This window comes from Silurus meridionalis, chromosome 26, assembly GCF_014805685.1.
Source record: "Silurus meridionalis isolate SWU-2019-XX chromosome 26, ASM1480568v1, whole genome shotgun sequence".
Taxonomy (NCBI): Eukaryota; Metazoa; Chordata; class Actinopteri; order Siluriformes; family Siluridae; genus Silurus; species Silurus meridionalis.
Genome location: NC_060909.1, coordinates 16827621 through 16846829, shown reverse-complemented (window position 1 = coordinate 16846829; position 19209 = coordinate 16827621). Strand labels below are relative to the sequence as shown.

Below are 19209 nucleotides of genomic sequence, written 5' to 3'. Positions count from 1 at the left end.
AGATCCACAGCAAAAGAAAGATTTACAGCATCATTCTACACCACACTGGCATGTGGATAAGCACTAAAGCAAACAATGACACACACACACACACACACACACACACACACACACACACACACACACACACACACACACACACACACTCTCTGGGCCCCATACTCAATTCTTCAGACTGATCCTCAATCAAGCCCTGATATGAGCTGGAAGAAGAGCAATCAATACGTCAGCCATCTTTCAGCTCATCATAATAAGAAAAAAGTGGAAAGAGAGAGAGAGAGAGACAGACAGACAGACAGACAGAAGGAAGAAAGACAAAACAAAATAAGAAATAAAGGGACAGAGAGAGAGACAGACAGAGACATGCAGGCAGACAGGCATACAGATAGATAGACACACACAGAGATAGATAGATGGATAGACAGACAGACATGTTAAGTGAGACAGACAGACAAATATATAGATGGATACAGACAGACAGACAGACAGACAGTGTCTACGTAGGAAGACAGGCAGCTCAATGAGAGAGAGAGACAGACAGACAGACAGAGACTAATTAAGGGCCAGACAGTGAGACAGCACAAGTAAGAGATAAAGAGGTAGACAGACAGGGACAAAGAGAGACCTAATAAGGACCAGACAGACAAAACAACAGAACCAGACAGGAACAGACATTGACTGAGAGACAGGAAGATACACAGAGACATGAATACATATATAGAGAAATAGACAATGAGAGAGACAGAGAGAAAAAAGAAATAGAGAAAAAACGAGAGGGGGAGGCGCTCAATCACTTGCTCAAAGGTTAGACAGAATCATATGTATGCATGCGTGTGTGTGTGTCAGATGAGTTTTTCTAGCAGCGAAACGAAAAGAAAGCAAAGATGGAGATGCAGAGAGTGAAAGAGAGGAGGCAAAACAAACGAAAAACAGAAAGAGAGGATTTTCCAACCTCATCATCCCCCTCTCCTGCTCGCTCACTGCACCAGGAGCCTGAGCTTCAAGGTCAAGTACACAGACGCTAACAGTTAAGACAGCATTAGCTTTCAGAAAGGGCACGGCAGTCTGCTCGTTCGTCTAACAAACCTGTAATGACTTCAGGGGCGTCAAAACTTTCTGCTTTTGTCTCGGTTTCCTTCAGGGAATTATTACATCCTCTGCGGTACACCCGTGGAAAGATATTGAACAGAAGCATTATTGGTATGGAGGCAGAGAACATGCTACAGCAGTGAAACTAATTCTTTCCTTTCCTGAAGATCGAGCAAGAGTTCGTAATTTATTTACAATACATTTTTTTTTTCCCCAGAACGAATGCACAAATACACAAAACAATCACATATGATGTGTCTGGTTTCCCAGTGTTTGGGTGAATGCTTCGTGAAATTCTACTATTTGCACTTCCGGTAGACGCTAAACTGCTTTTCGCTGCTGTGCGTCTGTACAACGCAATGTGGGGCTGCAACGATTCCTCAAGTAATTCGAATACAAAAAAAGCTTCGAGGTGAATTATTGTTTAGTCCATTTAACTACACACGAGGTACTGCGTTTCCCACGGACCATTATTACTGACGCACCTTCAACTCTGGAGAAAAATGTAAAAAAAAACTTGCTACCTGCACAGAGCGCTCTAGGGGTTTAGCGGGTGGAGCATCAGTAATAATGGTCCGTGGGGAAGCACAATGCGCGGTGTGTAGTTAAATGGACGAAACAAAGCATCGAGGCAAATAATTTGCCTCTGTGATTTTTTTTTTTGTATTCGAGTTACTCAAGAAATCGTTTCGACACGATTATTAAACGATATTAAACTCTTACATGGCTCCTTGCCAGTCGAATTGCATAGTTCATTACAGTAGTTAATTTTAAATAAAAAATAAATAAATACAATGACAATGCATGGGTTACAACTAAAATGTAACCACAAACTCAAATTCGGCTCAAATGCAACCACAAAGTCATACAATTCAAAACACACATCCAACTCAGATTGAACTCAAAGGCGTGTTAATCTCACTAGAATTATATCCAAACTCTACTCAACACTAATTAGACACAAACTCAACCTCCACTCTTCTGGGAGGAGGCTCCACTAGATTTTGGAGTGTGATTGTGGAGATTTGTGCTCATGCATCCACAAAAATATTAATAAATTCAGGTGCAGGTGTAGCGCGAGAAAGCCATTCAACATCTTCCACTTCAGTTCACGTTACAATATTTTCATGGAGCTGGCTTTGTGCACAGGGGCATTGCCGGGCCGGAACAGGTTTGGGTCTCCTAGTTCAAGTGAAGGGAAAATTCCATGCTACTGCATCCAAAGACATCATCCACAATTGTGTACCCCAACTTCATGGAAACAGATCGAGCGCTTATGGAAAAGTCGGGTGTCCCAAAACTTTTGCTCTTCGGCGTATCGTGCGCTAGTGAGAAATCTGTAAAACGCTGCAGAGAGCAATTTCATTTCATTGTGTGATCACACTTCCATCCTTCACAACTACTTAAAGCCAGTGGGATTTTCTACACACTAGACAATCCATGTTACCATGCCATAGGTTGCTGAGTGCATCGTCCCACATCATTAGCACAAAATCCCTTGCAATAAAACCCATCAGGGATCCATCTGTCCATCTCATTAGTTCACCTTTCTACAAATGCTACATATTTTCTACCTTTAGTATGCCCCGAAGTTCACATGGTGTCTTCACAAGTTAGTGGCCGTTTAAGTCTAAGCATATACTTTCTAGGATGTTTACAAAGATGCTATATTATCATTTCCAGGATTATCATTTCCAAGAGAGATTGACCAAAGGTACAAACTCTGTGTCCTTGAAAGAAGGCCCTTGTCTGTGGGGTCTGTGCCTTGACAACAACAAGATATATCATTTACCTTTAAATCTGAAAACAATCTGAAAAACTACTCATAAGCTGCATTAACTGCATATGATCTCCCTACAGTATATCCTCATAGTTTGCATACAACTGCATTTGTAGTTTATGTACTTAAACTGCTTAAACTACTTCAACCAACCACAACTCAACCACCACATCTCACCTAAAATAAACTACAACCGGACCACCATAAATCAACTCAACTACAAGTCACCTAAACTCAACCCCAAACGCAACTCTATTACAACTCAACCTCGACCACAATTCATTCAACTGAACCACAGCAAGACCACAACTAAATTATACACCACTTAACTCATTCTTAACTCATTAAACCACAACTTACTTAAAATCAACCACAACTCATCACTCTCAACCACAAATCTAGCCTTAAATCAACAACTCAACCACCACAAATTTACTCAACCTTAACCACAACTTAACTCAATTACAATTCACTCAACCACAACTCAATTAAACTTCACTAAACTCAACCACAATTTAACTACATCCTGCTCAACTCAACTCAACCACAACTCAACTCAATTTAAATTCACTCAACCACAACTCAAATAAACCTCACTAAACTCAACCACATCTTAACCACATCCTGCTCAACTCAACCACAACTCAATTAAACCTCACTAAACTCAACCACATCCTGCTCAACTCAACCACAACTTAAATACATCCTACTCAACTCAACCACAACTCAATCGACGACTCAACCTTAGTCAAACGCAACAATTCAAATATGATTAAAAAACTTAACCCCCAATTAAACATATTTTAACATAAAACACAACCCAAACGCACACAAAAACTAATCCCAAACTCTAATACATGAGACCAGTTATACGCAACCTTAGGTTACTCATCAACTATGGGCCAGAGTTCAATTCCTGACTGGCAATTAAGAACTAGCTAACATCATTTCAGCTACCATCTTTTGTCAACAATGAGCATTTCAAGCAACAAAAACCTGGGTCTAGTAACTCTAGGAATAATGCATTTATGATTTGTTTAACCGTTGCTCAATCCTACATTCAGACCTGTATCAGTCCATTTTCCAATTGAGGCACTTACAACGATTTGAGGCTGTGTGATCATGTTACAGTATCCGTTCGACACTTTGAGCAACTCGAACAACTCCAAATAAATCTGAAGGCACTGTGGGAAAGAGGAAAAGAATTACCATACCATGTATGCATTCGCAAAGAAAATCGGACAAATTACAGCAAATAGGTTTTTCCCCCTCAGAGGTTACACTGAGCTGAAACTCAGGTAATATAGGAGCACTTCTACTTCTGTGTGCCGACATTCGAAAAGGTTCAGAATGAAGGAGCTCATCTGGGATTACTGACCTCTCAGCAATCTATACGATCTTTCTTCCCATACACCGCCCCCCCCAAACCAACCACCACCGCCATCTCACTTTCTCGCTCTCTCTCTGCCTCTCTTTAGTCCTCCACGAAATTGATCCTTGGCTTTGCAGTCGAATAAGCTTTCTCGGCTCACTTTGCTTAGCAGGAGAAACAACTCCTCAACATCACTCAAGTCTCTCCATACTTGTTTTTTCTTTCTGGAAACCGAGGATTCGCTGCAGTTTCGCTCACCCGCACCGGGGTGCTTTCGCGTGACATTAAACAAACTTTTATCGGTTCCAGTGTTAGGACATTTCCTCGGTCCTTTCTAAAACTGTTACCACAAAGTTGGAGGCACAAAAGTGTACAGGATGTCTGTAGATGCGATATATATCGTGAAATAAATCTTTCACTTAAACTAGGAAAGCAAAACCTGTTCCAGCATGACAATGCACAAAGCCAGCTCTATGAAAACATGGTTTAAATGGGTTGGAGTGGGTGACCTTAAGTGAAATCTCCTCGAAATCGAGTGGAACAACTTCTCATGCCCCCCCCCCCACACACCCCAACCTACCCTAACACCACCACAGGAAGTCTCAAGTTTAACTGGTTTTAACTGTGAGGAAGAGGAGGCGAGTTCCCCAGACACGAGATAACCATCAGTCAGAGATCTCCTTACACTGATAAATTAACCAAACAACTTCCCTTCCTGACAGCACATACAGTATCAAGAGCAGGCCCAGACACATTGTCTTGGTTTGGACAAAGACAGTGAGCGAATTTTCCAAATGCCCATGTTTGGTGATGAAGGTACATTATATGGACAAAAGCACTGAGACATCTGACTTCTCCAGCCATACATGGCTCTTTCCACGAAATTTCTGTGCACAATTGTGTAGGACGTCTTTCAAATGTGGTGGCAGGAAATTTTCACTTGAACTAGGAGACCCAAATGTGATTTCTCAACGCTAGGGCCCTGAATGTAGTCAAGGTGTTGTGGAGCTCGATTGCAAAAAAATGAATAAATAAATAAAAGAAAAAAAAGAAAAGAAAAACGCATCAGGACTGCGGCATTACATTTTCACCCAAGCAACTACAAAAACTACGACAGACCATTTCTTCGCATTCGGGTTGGGGGTAAATACATATACAGTAATACTCATTTACTGCGGTTCGAATCTGGCGCCCCTCTGGTTCATCGTGGAATTGCATTTGCACATAACTAATTTGTTTGGCTGATTTTCCCGGTCTCTCGCGGGGAGCATGACAGACCAAAAAATGTACAAAAACAGTACTGTAAACATAAAATAGCATTTTTGGGGTGCCGTCCGGGGATTACTGTACTTTGTACCCTAAAAAAATGCAGACTATCAAGCAATCACGTGGTTTCATGTGGAAACGTTTCAAGCCAGTCTCAAAGTCAGTTGAGAACAAAAACCCATTCGTTTATTTTTACTAATATGCTGTATTTACTTCAAAAAGCCTCTCAAAATACGACTGCCCCAGAGACCAGACGATTATTTCTACTACAAGGCTGGTAAATTTCCAATACTGATTGGTCAAGATCACGGTGATAATGTTGACAAACACCGAGTTTGTTCTGTATTTTTTTTTTTAAGACAAGGTTTAAATAATAGCACTGTATAGTCAAAATAAACAAATGTAATTGTTACATTTCGAAGAGATGTATAGTTGGCATTTTACTTTTTCTTTTCTTTTTTTTTTTTGCAGTCAGCAATGCCAGCGATTTTTGTTTGTTTACTGACTTCTATATTATAAGTAATTATGGATGAAATATCTTCCCTGAAACATCTTCCCAATGATGTAAAGATTATTCAAAAATTAAAATCGTAATTACTGGCAAACTCAGGTAAAACCTGTATGGGAAATAATTACGCCTCACCTTCCTATTATAGAAACAAGGCCAACTTTAAGCTAGTACCAGTAACTCTTCCAAAGCTTTACAGAAGGTTCTGTACTACAGAAGTTCTGAACTACTCATAGGCCGTCCCGGATTGAACTTGGAACGGACACTGATGACAGAATTGTGGTCTGTAGCGAAGTCTTGCCGTCACACAAACGCGACATTGAGAAAATGGCAGAAGCCGAACAGTTGAACAAAAGGTCTGTTTGCTTTTCACACGCTCAACGCTGGCAAGTACCTGCTCTAAATCAGGGCCAGGATGGAATATAACACAGGTTGCGCTGCGAAGGTGAGGCCGAGGTGGAAAGTTAGGGGCTTTTAAATGAAAAAACAGCCTTCAGAGTTTACCCTGGGTCAATGAACTTTAAACAACCCAAGACCTTTCTCAGCATTCCAAAAACCCGCAATAATCGCATCACCATAATGAGATTATCTTTCGAGTGAATAGATTTGGATTAATTATGGAAGGGAAAGAACCCAAACTAAACAAATTATCAGTCACATTCAACATGTGCCAGATTCCTGATTGCCAAAGGTTTGGCCTGTGTTTGAATTGGGACGCTGACAACTTCGAAATCCTGGATTTAAGTAGCTGGGTGATGATGGTTGGGGGGGTTTGGGTGGGTGGGTGTGGGTGTGTGTTTGGGAGGTGAATAGCTTTTATCCTGTCGCATAGAACCGATTCGGATCTCCCTTGCCGTCGAACATCAAAAAAAAGAAATACAATAATAAAAAAAAAGCTCTAATGAGATTGACAATTGACAATAAAAAGCTTCTTAAATGTCTTCAGAATGCGCTGAAAATAAAACGAGCAAAACAAGAGGATTTTGTGAAATTGTGTTTCAAAAGCAGTGGAGCAGTGGTGGTTTCGTACACCAACCATTTACTCGAGAAAAAGTAGAGCTACAGTAGATAAAATATTATTTGAGTAATAGTGCTCCTTGTACCCTTTTACTTGAGTAAAACTAGTTCACTTAATGCTAGAAAGACACTTTGACCAAACAAATATAGAACATTACACTTTCCTTTCATTGTAAAAATCCTCTTTTAGTATGAACACCAGCTTCACACACACTTTAACATCCAGGCAGTTCGCTGTTGGAGATTTCATTCTGAACCCACTGATCCAATAGGATTTAGGTGCAGTGACTGGGCAGGCCATTCCACTGATGTACGCTTCAGCTCATTGTTTTGTTCTATCATGAGGAGGCTTCCAATGAGCTGCAGTCAACATGGAAATTTCATGGTGTAATGGTAAAGTATGGAATGGTAGCCATGTTGGTTCAGGATTCCTTTCACTTTCCAGAAAAAGTCTCCAACTTTCCCTGCTCTAAAACAACCCCAATCTATTAAGCTTCCTCCACCATGTTTGACTGTGTGGTTGAAGGCAGTCTGCTAACATCATCCCTTCTGTTCCTCATCTAACATAAGTTCTTCTTTCAGAGGCAGGAATCTCGAATTTGAACTCAGCTGTCCACTGAAACTTCTTCCAGTCATCCACTGTCCAATGTGTGTTTTTTGTCCTTTATCTAGTTTCTTGAATTACATGTGTGTGAATGAGAGGGAGGGCAGTGGAGTGGTGCGGTTGCAGGGAGAAGAGGTGGAGAAGGTGGAGGAGTTTAGGTACCTGGGGTCAACAGTGCAAAGTAATGGAGTGTGTGTTAGAGAAATAGAGAAAAGAGTGCAGGCAGGGTGGGTGGAAAAGAGTGACAGCAGGAGTGATTTGTGATGGAAGAGTATCTGCAAGAATGAAAGGGAAAGTTTATAGGACTGTGGTGAGACCTGCGATGTTGTATGGATTGGAGACAGTGGCATTAAGTAAAAGACAGGAGGTGGAGGTAGCAGAGCTAAAAATGTTGAGGTTTTCGTTAGGAGTGATGACAATGGACAGGATTAGAAACAAGTTTATTAGAGGGACAGCGCATGTAGGACGTTTTGGAGACAAGGTGAGGGAGGTACATGGGGTATATCAGTAGGAGAATGCTGAGGATGGAGCCACCAGGAAAGAGGAAAAGAGGCGAAGGAGGAGGTTCATGGATGTGGAGAGCAGATGTAGAGGACAGGGGGGTATAGAGACGGATGATCCGCTGTGGCGCCCCCTAATGGGAGAATTTTAAGGTTTAGAAAGGAAAAAATAAAAACGAACAGTTTTACACTCGCATAAAAAAAGAAAGAAAGAAAAAGCACCTAAATAAATCTCCTCACCCCACACACACACACAAAAGAGATCAGTCACGGCATTCGTAAGACGTTAATAATCAACTAATCCGGGTGAGATTAACTTCAGGCTGAAAGGGAATTCAGTGTAATAAAAGAGACTTTAATTCGATTGTTCTTGGGCTAAAATGCTCTTAGTGCAAAAGTCAGGAAAGCGCTGGGAAGTTCAGAGCCTGCCAACTTTCCTCTACTAATGTAATCCGAATAAACATGGTGCATTATGCTAGACACCTGAATTTTCCAGCCGTATGTGGTTCTCCAACCAAAAAAAGTTCTCAACAAGTTGAAGGTGCACAAATGTCTTAGGATGCAGCGACATGAGATTTTCCCTTCACTTCCGCTTCATGGAGATAAGAGTTGGAGTGGAGGATTTGAGCACTAATCTCTACAGGCACACTCCAAAATCCGGTGGAATGTCTTCCCAAAAGAATGGAGCTTTTGAGGACTAAATGAGAAAAGGGATGTTAAAAAAAACCCAAAGAATACCACATAGGAATCGTATGGTCAGGTGTCCCCCTGATACACCATATAGTGTATCTAAAACAAAAACTACAGGATTCGGTGTGCTAAGTTAGCGTTAAATGTAACCACACTTTGGAGGGGGTTGAAGAACAAAATAAAACAACACTCTCACTGGAAAACTCGAGACTTTTGACATTTCACTCAAGGCAGATGAAAGTCGAGCCCACAATGAGGGTGGGGGCGTTCAAGGTTCACCGGCCGAAACAACAACAAAAAGCCACAGCATGATAAAAAGCGTGTAGCTAATGAAACTATAAACAAAGTATACAGCTGGATCTCTCCAACAAAACAAGTTTTCTACACAATATCAACAGGCAGCAAACACCTGCAGCATATTTACCGTACCAGATTTACCGCTTGAGCAAGCGTTGCCCGGGCGCCTCCGACAGTATTTGCTTGTCTAAACAGTTTTCGGATGTCCTGCCATGAGGGGTGTAAAAGAACATTAGCACACGTTTTCAGCTCCAAGGCGCACCTTAACAGAGTGCCGGGTTTGGAGGAAGAGCAAAAAAACAAAGCCTGAAAGAATGGTTTTGATTCTAGAGGACGTTGCTGAAAATATCCGCTGCAGTCTTGAACTAATTGGACCGTGCAGCTCCCAGGGAAGCTGGAATATCATCATAAATGAATCATAGCCCACCACCCAAAAAGCGCTAGGATCAACATCTACAGTTTGGGGCGTGTTTATCTATTGAAAAAGAAAAAAAAAAAACACATATGGAAAGAGGGAAACAAAAAAACTGTCTCAGTACATAAAAACCTAGAGCTGAATGTGAGGTACCAGTGACCAGTGTCCCTGTCCATTTCTTCTCTTCGGATCTGCCCGATTCATTATAATGCCCTACCATGGTTTCACATCCACAGCCTTAAGATCTATGAAATTACTGAGCAAATCAAAAAGTTTGAGGGTGGATTCAGACTGCAATTACTAATAAATTTTCGGTGCCACCCAGATGAGGGCAGGTTCCCTTTTGAGTTTGGTAACTCTTCCTTGCCTCATTTGGCACTGGTTTACTTAATTGGAATGAACCTGTACATTCTTTGTTTAACAGTTTCGATGTTCACTGTGCGTTGTTAAAATCGCTGTACAAATAAAAATGAATTGAAATTAACCAAAAGAATTGTTCTGTAGTCAGTCTACTGTCATGCTAATGACACAATCATATGCCATCGTAAATCGCTAGCCACGCCCCCGATTTGTCCAACATTGCATTTCTTATGGAAAAACAATCAAATGAACTGAATGTGAAAAGTTTGCACTGTGAGAAAACAAAACGTTCACGAGAATTATCTTGGTGTCTTACCGTATGCAGTCATGGTCCCCACGTACGGCCCGTCCATCACGCCCTGGTTCTCCTCGGCCAGAGCTTTGATGTATCGCTTGCTCAGGTCGAGGATCTGCATGCGTAGCTGGGCGCTGCTCTCGTGCGTCGTCCTTTGCTGAATGGTAAAGTGTAGCAGCATCATGCCCCAGATGAAGCCGAAACTCACCAGGAAGAAGCCCAGCTTCTGCGACGACAGCTTCCATAAGTATATGGAGCCCATGTTTGGGGGAAGAGGGGGAGAGGGTCGCAGGAATTAAGCAGGAAGGTTCAGGATGGGTCGAGTTTCATGGTCGAGACTCGTAAGGATTGAGGGTCGGGGTCTCCCCTATCTAAAAAGACTCATCCCGTAGACGGCCCATCCCTCTTGCTCGTCAATGAAGCGAGAGAGGCGTCCACGCCGGATGATCCATGCTGACTGAGATGCTCTAAACAGAGAAAGAGAGGGAGAAAAGGCCAATCAAAACCTGGAAGAATCCACAAAAGGTGAGCCCCAGCTATAAATGTAATGTAAATGCCCCGGATACCTCGGAATTAAAACAGAGAACTTGTATTCAGCAGAAACTCGATGGCGTTTTGTAATAAATAAAACACTTTGAACCGTGAAGCTACACCTCTTCAAGCCCCTCCCACAGACAAGCTAAGGTTTACCAGAACCCAGCACTATTTTTTTTTTTTGTCTCTTTCATGCAGTACACTCATAACCCAATAACTGTGCACCGAGAATCAAGGAAAGACTGCTATACCACAAAAAAGATCACAACTGAGACGTGTGACTGTACAGCACCCACTCAAGTGCACAAAACAGGAAAGCAGGAAACATCTGTTCAGGATGGGTAAAATGCAACATATGCTTTGTGTTCAAGTCTTGTTTGCTCTGTGAAAGTTGGTTGCATTTGGCAGTTTAGCCAAATGCAGGAGCGTCCTACAACTTTTACTGGACATACAGTAGATCCATCCAGTGATGAAATGACACCAACAGAGGATGGATGAATCTGGACCTGATAGGTGTCAAATAATATAAAAAAAGCAATAAAGTGCAGTCTATAGTGTCGTAGAACCATTTTCTCCCTCTCTAAACCCCATTTGGACTCGGTTTCAGACTAAGAGGAGCCTGGATTTTATCTCAAGATTGCAACTGCAGGTATATAATTGCCAGGGCATTGTCTTAGGTTATATACATCCAGCCACATGGGGTATTTTTGAAACCACAAAGTTGGACGAACCCAACTGTAAAGAACGCCTTTGGATTTGGTGCAATTCCTTCAAAAGCACTAGGAGACCCAAACCTGTTCCAGCAATTTATTTATTTATTTTTGTTGAAGATCTTTGCCTTGTCTCTGTCTTCAACCCCATTTGGACTCCTAACTAGTCTTGGTTGCTTTTAAGACAAAGACCGTTCAGGAATATCACTACATTGCACTGTTTTACATATTTGTGAACATTTTCAAATAGAACCAATGTTGTATCGGGTCCGAAAATGAAAGAAGCTCAAAAATTAATACAATTGGACACAGAATTCAAGAAAAAAAAAAAAAAAAAAAACAGTAGAACCTTAATGGTGCTCAATGGCTGTTTATGAGCATCAATATCTCACATACAGTATCATTGTTACTATATTTCTATTTCTAATATCCTATTAAAGGGTTTATTGAAAGTTCATGGACTTCTGGGTATTTGCAAGTTCTCTGCATTTGAAATGTGGAATGGTGCCCATTTTTTTAAATAATTTTTTGGCTCAGACAAAATTCGTAACATGTTTATGTGGATGATAAACAATGCAAAATAAGATTCAGCTGCTTAACGTTTGCATTTGTTTGCTAACGGAAACCAAAACCAAAACTCCCAGACGTTAAAATCACCACTGAAATGACTATTTAAAATTAGGGTTATGCGGATCTTGCACATGGTTTTGAGAACTGCTGGTTTGGTCTCCATGATATCCATGCTTCAAAGTCTTGTGTTGGTCTTAGCCTTCTCAAACTCTTGGTCTTGGACACTCTGTAGTCTTTGTCTTGACTTGATCTCGGTTTACTTGTTCTTGACTAAGACACGAGCTGCCTGACTGAAAAACCTTTGAATTGAAACCGAAAAGCAGCAAATACTTCTTCAGTCCATGTAGCATGTAGCCGACTTTTTTTTAACTGTTTGGAAAAACTCATATGAAACTGCTATTACCTGTGCAGTATTTGACTGCTGAGGACAGCAACATTTTGTGATAACCTTTTAGGATTAGGGTTATGCGGGTTTTTCAGGTGAACTTAAACATGCTTGTCTGGATTTAGTCTTGACTTTGTCTCGCCATGGCTTGGTCTTGGTCTTGACACACTACGATACTTGCTTGGACTTTGTCTTAAGTGTTCTTGACTACAACACAAGCTACCTGACAAAAAAACTTGAGAAGTAAAACCAGGAAGCAGCAGAAATATCCTAAGACTGATACGGCTAACAACATGAAGAAACCTAAACCACAAGCGCATGATCAAACGGCTTGGAAAAAGTCACATGATTAATGACCGTCACTGCTATTACTTGTTTAGAAATCGAATGTTGCTATCCACTGGGATCCATAGGTTTTAAAGTGCTCCACTTTATTGCCTTTTTACTCATTTACCACCCAGTGAAGGACAGCTGTTGGCAGGGCGCTGATGGGTGCGGCACAAACACACACTAATGACCGATCCCAAAAGACTAGACAGATGGTACCTGAATGATCAGCGAGCATTTTCAATGCTTTGAACTGCTAAGGCTTTAATGTGTCTAAAGCAGTTGAACCTCAAATGGAAGTGAATAGACGATGTTGAGGAAATAAAGCAAGCAGTCATCACAATCTGGAATGCTGAGTTAGCAGCAAAGCTATCATCAATGTAACAAGCAAGAGGTCAAGTTACTCACAAGTGGGCCATTATGAAATGATTCGCATTTTCACAAAATAAAGACAGGCTTTTCTTTAGATTTACAATCCCAGCATTTAGCACATGCAAGATCTCATTTATACAAGTGAGCATTTGATGGATAAGGGCCTTGTTTAAGGGCTCTGGGGAGCTTTTTATACTGGGATTTGAACCCACAAACCAATGAGCCACCACAAGAAATTTAGGGCTTTTAACAAATCATCTTGGTTTCATCAGACTGCTACTTCTATAGTCCACAAAGAGTTCAAGTACGTACAAATTCTATTTGGTGAAAGGTATCGATCAATAAAGAGGAACTAAATATACCAGTGAATAGTGGTCGCCCGATAGTGGATTTTACCGATGGCTAGATTGGATCGTGCTTTCCGAAAACCGATTAATTGAGTTTTAAAAATGGATAATGGATTAAAACAATTATAACACCCCACGCAAAAAAGTAATAATTAAATAATTAAATTTAATTAAAAAAAATACAGAATCATAAAAAATGTGCTTAATGAAAAAAATATGGACATATTCATTATGTAAACAAATATTGAGGCTATTCAATGTCATGCATTCGAACGGAAAAAGAAACACTCCAAATAAATAAAAAGCAATTACATCCAAAATGAATAAAAAAATCATTCAAAAAAAGAGAGACACGTCAAATAAACAGCATGTGGTTACAGTAATTCGTCTTTAGAGGCCGCTCTCGTTCTGCAACCCGGAAAAACTGTGGGTATGGATTTTTCTAATAGCCGATACCAGCAATCGATTAATGGCGGGGATAAAAATTGATGAATCATTCGAGCTTTACAATGAACAACGTGAGGGCCATCATGAACAAGTGGGGCAACACAGTGATATTACAAAAAACAGGAAGCCTAAAAAAAGAATTTGAAATTACAGAGGCTGCCAAGACACCAACAAAAACCTTAAAGGAGCAGCAGATATATCGGTAGAGTACATTCATATTCATATCATATTATTTAAATGGCTCAGCTATAAAGTTGTGTGGCTAAAACTAACAACAACAACAAAAAAGATTCATGCTCAACACAATCACGCCAAACCATGTGGCAAACTTGATAATGGTCTGATATAACCAATTCCCAAAAGCATGTATGAAGCAAAAAAATTAGTGGAAGAAAATCTGAAGAGCTACAAAAACCAGTTGATTTACATGCAAAATGTGTCTTCCAGAAGCTGAAGATGTAAAGGAATTGTACATTTTAGCATCACAATGGCTCAAAGCATGAGCCCTGAACTGAATCCAAAACAATCTGCAAAGGGGGTGACCTGGAGCAGGTGGACAGTGTGGGGGAAAGAAATTAAAATAACCCAGAAGGACTGAACGGTGCAATAAAATCAAAGGGTGGCTGAACAAAATACGGGGTGTGCACACTTGCGAAACTAGACTATTGTAATTTTGACAAAAACCTGGCAAGCAAAGCAGAGCTATGTAAACTCTATTGATTTACTACATATGATTCAGGCATCATTCGGACCAGAAAAGCCTGTCCTACGACGCCTCTCCTCCCACAACTGAGATTAAAACCTGCCTGAAAACTGGCACATGACAAAGGGTCTGAAAAGTGATCTCGCCGGCAAAGATTCTTCCTGGGCAGTCACAAAGGACCATTTGGATCATTGAGTGATCGCCCTATTTGAGCTTTTTAAATAAATTAACTCTGTTACCGTATGGTGCGTTGTCCGTTACTTTTATAAAATGAATTAATTTTGGCTAAAGTGTAGCCTACAGTCTAACCTGTTTACAGTAGCGACACACTGTGGGCGTGTCTCCGTTTATTCAAGTATGTGCGGCAGTAATAGCGAGCCGAGGCGAGAGCAAGACGAGTTTCTCAAAGTGGAAATATGCCCATTATTTTACTTTAGTAGAGCATCTACTGCTTTTATGATGCAGAAGCCACTTTAGTTTTTGATTGTGAATATATTATTCAATTACTTTTGTTATTTATTTCAGAAATCGAAATTCGGTTTGTGCTGGTCTGACTTAAATAAAATAGTGTTTAAAAATGACTTTGTGTTTAAGTCAGTTTTGTGTTTGTATAGACCATAACGCATAAAAGAGCATTAATGGGAACATTAAAGAACGTTCTTTAAAAAAGTAACTAAAAAGTTACTTTTAACAGTAACGAATTACTTTTTTGTGTAAGTAATCAACAAAGTAATTGAGTTACTTTTTATATGAAGTGACTAGCAACTGTAACACTGGTCACGAGTGCGTGGGGAGCCACGGCAGGTCCAACCAGTCGGATCACACAGAATAGCTACTGTAGGCCAAATTGCTGAAAAAGTTAGTGCTTGCTCTGGTGGAAAGGTCTGAGAAAACACAGTGCATCAGCTTGCCGTCTATGCGGCGGGGTACCCTAGGACACCTTCAAAGGTCTTGTGGAGTCAATGCCTTGGCCTCATTTTTTTTAGAATAAGGGGAACCTACCTGATATTAAGCAGGTGTTTTTAAAGCTAATGAACAACTACATGTTCTTGGGTGTTCGGATAAGTGTTTAAGGAAGCAAAGTGGAGATTGTATTTATTTGTATAATTTGTATAACTTGTTCTACCGTTGCAAAAAAGGAAAACTTATTCATAGGACCACGACATTCTCGAATCTACATTTCCAGCCCTAGCTAGAGAAAGTGGGACAAAGCTTCTAGCTTGATTTTCAATCAAATATCACACCACGTCTAGGACTCGACATTAAAAAAGCTTTAAATCACTTTGAATGTAATTATGCGAAAATTCCTGTTACGCATCCAGATAACCGCATTCTCGTTTTTAGTCTAGCTACTCCTTACTCAGACTAGTTCAGTACCGCGTTTTTTTTTTTCTTTTACATTATGATAAATATGCTCAACCCCGAAAAAATGGAGTGCAAGTATGCGGGCGTGTTTTCGTTCCGAGAGACCGAGAACCCCCTCCCGTTTTACATACTATTCAAATTCGCTTACCTCACCCACGTCAAAAGCATTTGAATGTAACAAGCAAACGCGCAAGAAACATCGGTTTTCCAAACTATTTAGTACACTAGCAGGGAATTTAGTACACTAGCAGGGAATTTAGTATACTAGCAGGGAATTTAGTATAAGCATTGAGCAAACCTAGAAAAGAAAATATTCATTCGCTCGTTTATTTTTGGCAATTTAAAAGGGAAGAGGTTTTTTATTTTATTTTTTTTTGGGGTGGGGGGGGGTGTTTAGGAATATTCCAAAACTGCAATTAATAGGATAACAAATTTTTATTTGACTAATACTTTATATAAAATACTTTAATATAAACTCACCATATATATATATATATATATATATATATATATATATATATTTTTTATTTATATGTGTGTGTGTGTGTGTGTGTGTGTGTGTGTGTGTGTGTGCGTGCACTAAAGAAGCTCAGGCACCGAACAATTGTCTACTTCCAGTATAGAAACCAGGCCTTTTGTGCAAACGCAGGTTAGACAGCACACACACTTACACACATGCACAGGGCTACGGACAATGCAAAACTACTTATCGTATAGAAAGGGGAAACACGGTTTACATCACAGCTCTATCCTTTCATCTATGAACACACACCAGCGCCTTCACTCTGACATGCATTTTAAGGAAGAGGAGGAACAAAGACCTGTTCAAATACAAAGTAAAATCAACAAATAACCATGCAAACCCCTATAAAGCCTTATAACATTGATACTGTGCCACGAAGGAATCAATTAAATCAATATCAATAAATGAAATAAAGAAGGTGACAATTGAAATGTTTGAAATTGAGCTAAATGCACGTTACACTTTTCCACGTTACAGTGAACACGGCGTGTAGTGAATTGAAAAGAATGAGTTGGATATAAAAATGAATACATAAATGAGTAAAATGAAACTACACACACACACACACACACACACACGAAAAAAAGGTTGATTTCCTAAAGTGGCTTTGGTTAACACATTATAGAAAACGGATAATCGTAAAAGTTCCTCAGTTGCACTTTGACTACTTTATAACACTCATTTGTTTAAAAAAAGAAATAAATTAAATTGTAATTAAAACATTTTTACACAGTTATTGAGTGGAAAACAAGACTGGTGCATTCTACATCAGGTTCTACAGAGAATACAGAATATTTAAGGGATCCTCAAGCAGGTGGATCTGGTTAAGCTTCATTACTGAGGATTCCCACACTAAATAATGGCCACGCTTTTTCTTTTTTTCTTTGTATATTGTGCACATGGTTAAACGTAAAGTGGCTTGAAGTGATGAGCAGGAAACCATTTCACACAAAGCTTTACTTAATGACTGTCAGTTTAACATTTACGATTCTTTACACCCCACACACACACACACACTTCTAAGAAATGCATCAAATGTAAAACCGCACTGATAAATCAGTAGAGAAGCCGTTTTTCCGTGTGTCAAATCCGATATCTAAAAGGTCAGTAACTGAAGGTCTAATTACACAATCTCAGACCAGACAAAGACATTATAAAAAAGTATTTATAAAAAATCAGTCACAAAAATCTGTATAAATGTAATATAAAAAAAAAATTGAATATATGTACTGTGTATATGTGTGTGTGTATATATATATATTTTTTTTTTATATTATTTTTTTATATTTGAGTATAAAAAAAAACTGCGTACAAATCTAAACACATACTGCATATGATATGATAAAATATATAATCACAAATTAAAAAAAAATAAATAAAAAAAGAATTGACTCGAATTGAGGTCGTGAGTTGACAAAGAAAATTGAGGGAAAAAAGGAAAAGTCATCCAAGTTGGCTATAAATTATTACACATTGATGGAGCTCTGAATACAGAAAGACCCCACACACACACCAAAATTAGACTTTCAATCTGACTTTAAATAAATAATTGAGCATTTCATGTCTAACTCGACACTAACAGTGAGCTCTTTTCCTGTCTCACTCAAAGAACAGGATCTTCTTTCATTTTTCAATGTTATATTATATTTCAAAGTTTAAATATAGTGCTATAAATAGTCCGTAGTTCTGCGATACGTCGTGTTCACGTAGAAATCGGAAACGTTCAAAAAAACGAGGAAATCAATTGACGTGGAAAATGTTGGTCACAAATTATTGGTCGATTTCGAAACAGTAAAAGTGCAGTGCATCTACTGAAATAATATAAAAAAATATAAATAAAAATTATATGTTTTTATGTTTATATTATATATATATATATATATATATATATATATATATATATATATATATATATATATATATATATATATATATATATATGATTATTTATCATTATTTGTACTTCAGCACAAATTCTAGACTCCAATTGAGCTAAAGGTGCTAAACTATTTTTGTTTTCTGGGAACCTTTTCGAAAGAAGAGCGCCACTTTTTTTTTTACCATCATCATGGAATTTTTTTTTTTTTTTTTTTTACACACACAATAACGGGCGCCATTCCAGCTTCTAAGGAGTTCACCGACCTTGAACATAATTAACCAGTTCAGCGGGAGTTTTATGCCATTGAGGGCAACTTGAAATAGATACGATGTACACAGTTGCATTGGTTTGACAACCCTAAGTGATTTCCTACCAGCCCACCATCTTCCATTTCATATTCGATACACACGCACACAAAAGGAATTGGGACGCCTGACTTTTCCAGCTGTATGTGGTTCATTTGTCAAACTGTTACCCCGAGAAAAAGTCTTAGGCAACACTTGGACAGGATGCCTTTGGATGTGGCAGTTTAAATTTTCCCCTTCTGCTCCATGAAGATAATGCTTTTGGAATGGAAAATCTAGAGGAACATCTTCCCACAAGCGTGGAGGTTTTTTTGATGTTCGTAATATGGCCCCCCAGAGTTGTTTCGTCGACCTTCTGGAAACGTTTTTAGAAACGTTCGGGTGAAAGGCTGCTCGGAGGAAGGCATGCGAGAGGAAGACCGAAAGCTTTTTATAACCCATAGATACAATCTCAATGCAGGAATGCTTTAAAGGGCAAGCCAGAAGAATTATAGGTGTGTGTGTGTGTGTGTATGGGGGTGGGAATGACAGATGAGAAAAAAAATAATA

At 39.5% G+C, this 19209-nt stretch overlaps 1 protein-coding gene across 2 annotated transcripts in view; it reads right to left on the bottom strand.

The window, feature by feature from the left end:
* Positions 1-19209, bottom strand: part of mgat5 (alpha-1,6-mannosylglycoprotein 6-beta-N-acetylglucosaminyltransferase) — a 63009-nt gene that overhangs the window by 40359 nt on the left and 3441 nt on the right. The window contains exons 1-2 of one of the 2 annotated variants that reach the window (XM_046840129.1): positions 10760-10867; positions 10215-10660 (exon numbers count right to left, since the gene is read on the bottom strand). In XM_046840129.1, the coding sequence (XP_046696085.1) occupies positions 10215-10455 (241 nt within the window). In that variant the 5' untranslated portion in view covers positions 10456-10660; positions 10760-10867. Of the gene's footprint in view, positions 1-10214; positions 10661-10759; positions 10868-19209 lie in introns of those variants that run through there. The other variant, XM_046840128.1, reaches the window with a different exon arrangement.